General features: G+C 44.9%; 1 protein-coding gene and 1 pseudogene across 1 annotated transcript in view; one reads left to right on the forward strand and one right to left on the reverse strand.

The window, feature by feature from the left end:
- LOC103592974 overlaps nucleotides 1-980 on the reverse strand; it is a 10,371-nt pseudogene extending 9,391 nt beyond the window's left edge.
- Nucleotides 981-3,961: 2,981 nt separating this feature from the next.
- Nucleotides 3,962-9,671, forward strand: part of PBK (PDZ binding kinase) — a 38,191-nt gene continuing 32,481 nt past the window's right edge. The window contains exon 1 of the mRNA XM_008575882.1: nucleotides 3,962-4,041. Within this exon, the coding sequence (XP_008574104.1) occupies nucleotides 3,962-4,041 (80 nt within the window). The remainder of the gene's footprint in view (nucleotides 4,042-9,671) is intronic.

Raw genomic sequence — 9,671 nt, forward strand, 5'->3', positions numbered from 1 at the left:
CGCTCAGCCAGTGAGCGGGAGCTGGTCTGCACGTGGGATCCGAACCCTCAGACGGGAGCGCCGCCGCGCTTCCCAAGCGGCGCACTATCCAGTGCGCCACTGGGCCGGCCCTACTACATTTTTCAAAATAGTTTTATTTTTTTCTTTTTTGAGAGGAACTTACAGCAAATACAAAAAGACATCCCCGAGTCTTGGTCAAGCTGAAATTTTTATCTATGTTCTATCAGATTGTTAGGCCTACACCACAGTGTGAACTCACAGGCATAGTGCAGCCTGGTGAATGCTGTCCCTCTTTCCCTAGCCTCCTTTCCTCTCACTTCTTTGTTTTTGTTTTTGTTTTTTTTTTGTCTTTTGTCTTTTTCCGTGTCCGGCAACGGATCGCAACCCTCAGTGTCGCCCCCGCACCGGACCGGGACCGGCAACGGGATCGCAACCCTCGGTGTTGCTCCTGCGCCTGGCTCAGCCAGTCAGCTGGAACCGGTCTGTATGTAGGATCCGAACCCTCGGGCGGCAGCGCTGCTGCGCCTCCCAAGCGGCGCACTATCCAGTGCGCCACCGGGCCAGCCCTTTCCTCTCACTTCTCTGCCTATCCCTGCCACGGGGGAGCAATATCTGGGAAAGCCCTTTTGGCCCTTCTCTTCTGACCGAGTTCCAGTACTCTTCTCGAGGGACCAAACTCCTTTCATTTTGGTGATCGGCCTCTAATGACCTCATAAGCCCTGCAGTTAATTCTACCCCATGAACACTGACACGATTAATTTTGACCTTCCAGCCCACTGCCACTGGCCAGTTTAACCCCATTTGATCCTTCACCTGGATTATCACAACAATCTCTCATTGCTGGCTGCCTCCAATGCATCCCAAGGAGATTTCTCCATCTAACACATGATTCTGATCATATCACTCTCCTGCTTTAAATCCTTCTATGGCTCCCTAGTATTCACAAACAGAATCCTAATTCCTACTGTTAGAAAGTCCATGATCGGGCCTCTCCCTATTTCCCCAGTTACTCTTCCCTGCTCTTCATTGCTCTAAGACTATGCATCCTTTCTCATTCCTCCACACATCCTATCCTCTGTGTGCTGAGCCCTGCCCCACCCTTTCTGCCCACCACTCAGGATCTCGAGCAAACTTCCCACTCATTTGTCCTGCCCCTTCTGCCCACCAATTAGGATCTCACACAAACTTCTCATTCATTTGCCCCGCACCTTCTGCCCACCACTCAGGATCTCATGTAAACTTCTCATCCTTTAAACCCCAAATCAATGAAATCTTCCCTCACACTTTAAGCACAGTCAGGCCTCTACTCTCCTTTATATACTTACCACATTGCACTTAATCTATTTGTTAACTAGTCTGTATGTTCCCTGGAGGCAGGGTTTTTGGTTTTTCAATTTTTTCTTTTTTTTAAACCTCCAGCACCTGGCTCAGGATCATTTGCTCAAGGATTAATGAACGAGTAAGAGAGTGAGGGATGGAGTGAATGGGTTCATCCACTTTCAGAATTTTTTTTTTTTCCTTTTTGTCTTTTTTACTGACCGGTAACAGGATCGCAACCCTCGGTGTTGCGCCCGCACCGTGCTCAGCCAGTGAGCGGGAACCGGTCTCCACATGGGATCCGAACCCTCGGCGGGAGCGCCACCGCGCTCCCAAGCGGCGCACTCTCCAGTGCGCCACCGGGCCGGCCCCACTTTCAGAATTTTCATGAGCAATTCTTTATTATATTTTTTGGCAGCTGGCCGGTATGGGGATCCAAACCCTTGACCTTGGTGTTAGAAGGCTGTGCTCTAACCAACTGAGCTAACTGACCAGCCTCACAAGCAATTCTTAAAATGAAATTTCTCCTTCCACACACAGGGAAGAGGCTCATCAAAGTCCACCTAGTTGCGGTTTACAATTTAAACAAACAAACAAACAAACAAATAACTTCCACTCACCATAGCAGCCACCTAATAAGCTGTACATCTAACTTAGGATTGTTCTCTAATTCAAGGTTGCTGAACTGATACTGAGAATATTAACAGGTATAAAAAGGGCCATAGGTATTGGGTCCTCCAGCGGGCCTTTCCCTTCTGATGTCTACCTAGCCCTTCACATGCCTGAGGAACAGTTATTCCAAAAACTGGCTGTATTAAGTTCCTGGTAAAGTTATCTCTGGTTAGGGGAGGTCTGACGGTAACAAGCTCTAGGCTTGTTTCTACACCTCCGCTTCATGGGTTCTAGTGTGTGGTACGTGTGTGTATAGCTCGACGAGCTTCTCCACTTAACTATCTTCCTTGAAAAAAGGGCCTAAACTGGTGACTTTCATATGTCTTGAGAACATTGAGTTTATTTTTCTTTACACAATATATTCAGTTGATGCTGTTACCTTAGTGGCAGGGTAATTTCAAACAGCTTGCAGTAAGCAGAAGGTCTTGTATTCCCTCTAAGCCCCTGGCCATCCTATACATTCCAGGTGGGTACTAAGTAGTTAAAATGTTTACTACTTTAAAAATGCAAAAATTCTTTTTTTATTAATCATTGTATTGATTCACCCTAAGAACTTGAGAATCAAGACAATTTTTCTCTGGCTGATTTAGAAAACAAAGAACATTGTGGAGCAAAAACAACATCAGGGTGCTGAGATTGTGGCCAGATGTCAGGCAGCCCAGAGTCTTTCACAATCACAGAGGGTGGAATATTCATCTTTGTTACACATTAAGTAGGCGTCTTCCCTTAGGGAGGGTTTAAATTCCCTGTCACATTGTCTCAGCTTGCTGGACCACATTGGAGGCAGGAACTGATCAATTATAGGCAACTCAGATCTCAGCATGGTTTCCAAAGCACTTCTTGTTTTTCAATACCCATATTCCCAGAACCCACAAATTCCACGTTGTATTGGGAGGCAGGAAAAGCCAGAACTCTGCGAGTGGAAACCTTTAGCCATGGAGGATTAGCAAAGGCTGGTGGAGTCCAGCTTCCAAACAGCAGCTATGCACAGGCCTTCCCAGCCCCTGCTCTTTTCCAAAGCTGCAGCTCACCTCTCTCCCAGATGTCAGGTTCCTGGCTCAGAGCTCCCTGGGATACCTGGGAATTTTCTGGGTGATAGGAGCATCTGTGGTCCTAATGAGACAACTTTTGTTGGCCTAATGGGTGGGAGATGGTCACCAAAAGGACCATACCATGATTAGAAGCTTGCAACTTTCAGCCCACTCCCCATCCTCCAGGGAGGGGAGAATGGCTAGTGATTGGTAATAACTGATCATGCTTTTGTTGGCCTAATGGGTGGGAGATGGTCACCAAAAGGACCATACCATGATTAGAAGCTTCCAACTTTCAGCCCACTCCCCATCCTCCAGGGAGGGGAGAATGGCTAGTGATTGGTAATAACTGATCATGCCTCCCTGATGAAACCTCCATAAAAATCCGTAAAAGATGGGGTTCAAAGAGCTTCCAGGTTGGTTAACGCATCCGTGTGCCAGGAGGGTGATGCACTCTAACTACAGGGGACAGAAGCTCCCGGACCCTTCCAGACCTTACCCTACGTACCTCTTCATCTGGCTAAAATATCCTTTGTAATAAGTTGGCAATAGTAAGTAAATTGTTTCATTGGTTTCTGTGAGCTGTTCTAGCAAATCATCAATCCTAAGGAGAGGGTCGTGGGAAGCTCCAATTTTGTAGCCAAGTTGGACAGAAGTAGTGGGTAACCTGGGGGCCTATTATTTGAGATTGGCATCTGAGGCAGGGGGTGGGCAGTCTTGTGGGACTGGGTCCTTAACCTGTGGTGCCTGCACTAACTCTGGTTAGTGTCAGAATTAAATTGAGTTGTACGACACCCAGCTGGTGTTGGAGAATTGGCCAGTGTGGGAAAAAGCCTGCACATCTGGTCACCAAGTGTTCAGTGTGAATACAGAGAAAAACAATTTGTTTTTCCTATATACACCTGCCCATTGCCAGGCAGGAGACTGAGACTGTGGATGTCATGTCCAAGGACATGCACTGTAGTTGTGATCTGGTGGTCAAGAGACCCCTGCCACCGCTGCATCCTTCAGCGCTTACGAAGTGAGTGACTAGACACTGGGATACAGCTGCTGAAACCCCAAACCTCCCAACTGTGCTTGCTGGGGGGGGACAGGTGAAGGGGCAGGAAGGAGGCTCCATCTCACTTCTGCCTTCCAAATTGCACTGAGTACATCTCATTGGCAAATCAAATTCACGAACAGGGCCCTGTAACTGTTTCCACTGCCCGGGCCCTTCCTGCGTCCCCTTCTATCACATTCTGCCTTCACCTCTCTTTACTTTCTTGAGGCTCTTCCATTGTGAATTATAACAACAATACAGAGAAGCATTCAAAACAAAGTGTCCAGGGCTGGCCCCGTGGCTCACTCGGGAGAGTGCGGTGCTGACAACACCAAGTCAAGGGTTAAGATCCCCTTACCGGTCATCTTTTGAAAAAAAAAAAAAAAAAAGACAAAACAAAGTGTCCAGCACAATGGTTTATCAAAGCAAACCCTCATGTAGCATGACCCAGTTGAGAACTAGAGCACCAGCACTTCAGGAGTCCCTCTTGTTCCCCTCCCCATCCTTCCTGCTCCCTTCCTCCAAAGTGATCATGAATCTGATTTTGATGATAATCATTTTGGTGTTTTTGAACAAATATTTTTGCTAGTTAAGCATGTACTCCTAAATACCACGGTTGCATCTCGCCTTGTTTTGGGGCTTTATATAATGGAATTACGTGGTGTTTTATTCTTTTGCATTTAGCTTCTTTGTTCAATGATTGTAATGTTAATACAAGTTATTGAAGACAGAGACATTGCTGCAGTCTTTCACTGTGTACCACTTATATAATATACCACCATTTATTTATTTAGCCTTTCTACTGTGGATGGACATTTAGGTGGTTTCCTATTATGGCTATTACAGATAAAATTCTACTATGGATAGCTATGTACATGTCTTTTGGTGCACATATGTGCATTTCAGTTGGCTATATACCCATGTGTAGAATGTGATCCATTTTGAGTTAATTTATGTATAAGGTTCACATTAGGGTTAGGTTGTGGTTCATTTTTTGGCATATATATATATTGTAATGGTTAGATTTAGATGTCAACTTGACTGGGTTAAGAAACAACCATATAGCTGGTAAAGCATTATTTATGAGTATGCCTGGAAGCATGTTTCCAGAAGAGACTCGCATTTAAGTCAGTGAATTGAGTAGGGGAGATCCACCTTACCCAATGGGGGTGGGCACTGTGCAATTGGTTGAGGGCTTAGATCGAACAGAAAGGCAGATGAAAGGCAAATTTGCTCTCTCTTCTGAAGCTGGGACACTCTTCTTCTCCTGTCCTCAGACATCAGAACTCCAGGTTCTCTGACCTTCAGACTCCAAAACTTGCCCCAGCAGTCCCCCAGATTCTCAGGCCTCCAACCTCAGACTAAGAGTTACATCATTGACTTCCCTGGTTCTGAGGCCTCAGACTTGGACTGAGCTATGCCACTGGCTTCCTTGGTTCTCTAGCTTGCAGATGGCCAATCTTGGGACTTCTCAGCCTCCACAGTCACATGAACCAATTGTCATAATAAATCTTCTCTCATATATCCATATCTATATCCATATTTATATCATCTATATCCTTCTATATCCTATTGGCTCTGTTTCTCTGGAGAGCCCTGACTAGTACAGATGTCGTTACCCCAGCACCATTTGTTGAAAAGGCATGACTGTTTATGTAGCAGCCCGAGTGATCCCTCTAAACTAATAATCAGACCAGTCTTTCCCCTGCTTCATTTCTTCAGTGGTTTCTTATTCCACCCACCTCTCCAGCTTCATCATAGACTATTCTCTCCTGCCTCTCACTGCGTGCCCACCACCCCGGCTTCTTCTCAGTCCCCTAAACACTCCAAAGCTTTTGCAGTTGCCTTTACTCTGTTAATGAGAAACCCTGAATGATTTCAAATGGGTGAGTGACATAATAAGGTTTGCAAACCTAAAAATTAACCAGGCAGCAATGTGGAAATCAACTGGAGGGGAGGAGTATCCAGAGGCAGGGTGGCAAATTCGGAGGCTGTGGGTGATAATGAGAAGTAAGGGATGGAGAGGAGGGAAGGGATTTTAGAGATGCAGGAGGAAGAGTTGTCAGAACTTGGATGGGTGAAGGAAAGGGAAGCTCCAGTTCAGGTCCTGGGAGTAGATGGACTAGGACTAGGACTGGGATCCAGGGGAGGAGCAAGGTGACAAGGCTCAGGCGACCTGGGGACCTAATGACTTTGAGATGCCTGAGCAGCACCCTAGGGATGTGTTGAGGTGACTGCTTGTATGTACAGATATAACAAGGTAACATCTTAAAATTTTAATTTTTCCTTCTTCTTTTCTAAACATTCCCACCATTCTCCTAGCCAATTGGCAGCATCCACATGGCCTCAGAGAGAATTAGAATGCAGCAGCAATCAAATAGAACTAAAAAAAAAAAAATTAAAAGATTAAAAAAGATGGGCCGGCCCGGTGGCGCACTGCTTTTACAGTGCGCCGCTTGGGAGTGCAGTGGCGCTCCCGCCCAGGGTTCGGATCCCACATACAGACCGGTTCCCGCTCACTGGCTGAGCGAGGTGTGGGCGCAACACCGAGGGTTGCGATCCCGTTGCCGGTCCCCATCCGGTACGGGCGCGACACTGAGGGTTGCGAACCGTTGCTGGACACGAAAAAAGACAAAAAGGAAAAAAAAAAAAAGAATGCAATAGCAGTAAAGAAAAGAGGGAAAAAAATGTTAGTCTATTTTCTTTCTTTTCTTTCTTTTTTTTAATTCCAAGCTAGGCTCTTGAAAGTCAAAAGGTGAGGCCCTGAATGGAGCAGAAGCTAGAGTTCATGCCATAAAAGGCGACAATGCTGATGTTCCTTTGGGCCCAATCAGCCAAAAGTCAACTAGAGTTCTCGGCTCTTTTGCTTAGCCAGGGACCCCAGGCCATTTACATATACTTTTGTATATACTTAAGGAAAAAACTGATCCAGGTTGGAAGCTGTTTCCCATGACAACTGACTCCTATGCAAGATTTTGAGATTAATGGTTGCATTTCACAGACAATGACATTGAACTTGTGAAGTTCTGTTGTTTCCATGGATAATCTCTGGAGGTACTTTTATGGTTACAAGACAGAGAATGGTATGACTGTATGTCTTTTGCAAGGACTTTCCTTCTTGTGCACACTTTTGGCCACATCTTACACCTGTGCCAATAACCTCATCTCCCTAGAGTTTCTTTTCACAAGTAATAGTTAATTAGAAGCTTTCAGGCTCTGGCTTCAAGCAGGATTTTATTAGTTGAGTAAGAAAATAGAGGGCTTGTAAAAATGTAGGGTTTAATAAAAAGCATAGAATATTATACACATTTAAAGAAAAGATGGTGAGGTCTATAATATTATGCTTCCACAAAATAATTAGAATGAGAATAGAGGAGAGGTGAGATGAGACACTGTGCTTCTATGTTTGGAAGAGGGTGACCCAAAATGGCAAGACCCAGAGGTGGAGTGTGTGTACGTGTGCGTGTGCAGGTGCGCACACAAGATGAAAGAGATTTTGAGCACATTTGTTAAGAAGGAAGTCTAAGCTCAGCACTGGTTTGAATTCTGGCTCTACCAATTATTGGCCATGTGAGTTTAGGCAAATTACTTAACCTTTCTGTGTCTCATTTTTCATTTGAAAAATGGGGTTTGCAATCATAGTAACCTACATCATAGAGTTCACACACATATGAATAAATATATGTGCCACTGAAGTCGTAGGTAGGGTCCCGGGAGCCAGACAGCCAGCCTCAACCCTCCCTGTCCTTTTACCAGGTTCTTGACTCTGCCACAGGAAAAAATTAAAGAGCAGAGTCACAGTAGAAAGTGAGAACGAGTTTAATAAAATGAATGAGAGATACCACTTTCACAGAGAGAGTGTGGCATAGCTCGAGAGACTGAGCAGGGCCTATGCCAAGTTGAACACAAAAGTAAGAAACACATACTTAAAGTTTAGAACAGAGTGCTGGTCAAAGACAGTGAGCAGTTGCTTGCTGAAAGTAAGTTTGATACAAAGTGAAGTGTACACACCTCAGCCAGGAAAGTGTAGATTACCCCAGGAAGGTGAACAATGACAGCCCTGACTTCTGCTGTGATTCAGCTTTTATAGTTTCTCTATCTAATGAATATTCAACTAAGGAGGTGGTTTCCACTTGGATAACATAGTCTTGCACATGCTCAGTTGGTCCCCTTTTGGAGCATGTTCATTGGTCAAATCCTGTCACATGCACCAGGCATATTCAAGAATATTCTGTGCTCTCTAGCACCTCTAGTGGAAGGTCACTCAACCACCAGGGTTACATAACCCCTCTGTACTGAGCATGCCCAACCACTAGATTTGCATAAACTGGCCCCTTGTGGTCTTATTTCCCGGTTTGGTGCTGAAAATAGGTCTAACCAGCAACTGCAGCTTTCCTCTAGGGGAGTCTAGAAGAGGGGCCTGAGACCTCGGGGAGTGGCTTAAAATCCAGAGATGTGTCCTGAAACCAGAGCAGTGGGAAACTGAGCACCTCCTATATCAGGACATCACTATGTGATAAAAATTCTTACCAAACAAACAACCCTATCTATCTTTCTTGGCTGATTGAACGCTGATTTCCCCCAAACTGTCTAGCGCATTGTGCTCCTCTCAGGGAAGCACCCCAGTCTCTTTTGGATTGTGCTCTGCGTGTGTGTGTGTTCTTTTCTTAGGCCCTTCCCCATCCTTCCCCTCCCATAGACTTTATTTTTTTGTTTTTCTTTTTTGTGTGTTTCTTTTCTTTTCTTTTCTTTCTTTTCTTTTCTTTTCTTTTTTTTTTTTTGTTGTTGTTGTTGTCTCTTTTTCCCCTCCCAGGGACTTTAAGTGCCTCCTGAGCAGGAAGAATTCTGTGACTTCATCAACTTTGTGTCTCTTGTAGTGACAGCTATAGTATATCCTACTCAATACACATCCTATTCAATACACACCTGGCACGTAGTAGGTGCTCTAAAAGTATTTGTTAGATAAATAAATATTGAACTGAATGTGGTAATTACAACAGTTAGAGATATTTCTTAATCCCTATTTTTCTTCAGCCCAAAATGATTGTTACTCTAAGCCAATACATTTGTAGTTGTGGTGTTACAAGACCACACAAATCGTCAATAGAATTTACATAATAAGGGGCCGGCCCTTGGCTCACTTGGGAGAGCGTGGTGCTGACAACACCAAGTCAAGGGTTAAGATCCCCTTCCTGGTCAAAAAAAAAAAAAAAAAAAAGAATTTACATAATAAAAACATACACATTCTGAGCAGAGATCAGATCTACCCGGCGGGGGAAGAGTTTCAGCTTTCATTACAGGCATATATACTCGTTTTAACCAGGATTCGATTCCCTGAAGGGCCGACAGTGGCTATAAAGATGAGTTTGTCCTTTCTTGTGTTTTTCTTCTTTTGCTTTGCCTTTTTAAATTTCATTTCATTTTACCTTATTTTATATATATGTATTTTTTTATCATTACACAATGTAAACATTTTTTGAGGTCCTTGCTTTGCCTCTCAAGCGTCCCTCCTCGGCAGCAGGGAAGAGCTGGCAAAGGCGAAAGGAGGAGGAACGGCGAAGTCGGCGTGGCGTGTCCTTCGCGCCGCCCCGTAGTTGGGGGCGGGCGCGGGG

This window comes from Galeopterus variegatus, unplaced genomic scaffold (genome assembly GCF_000696425.1).
Source record: "Galeopterus variegatus unplaced genomic scaffold, G_variegatus-3.0.2 Scaffold1249, whole genome shotgun sequence".
NCBI lineage: Eukaryota > Metazoa > Chordata > Mammalia > Dermoptera > Cynocephalidae > Galeopterus > Galeopterus variegatus.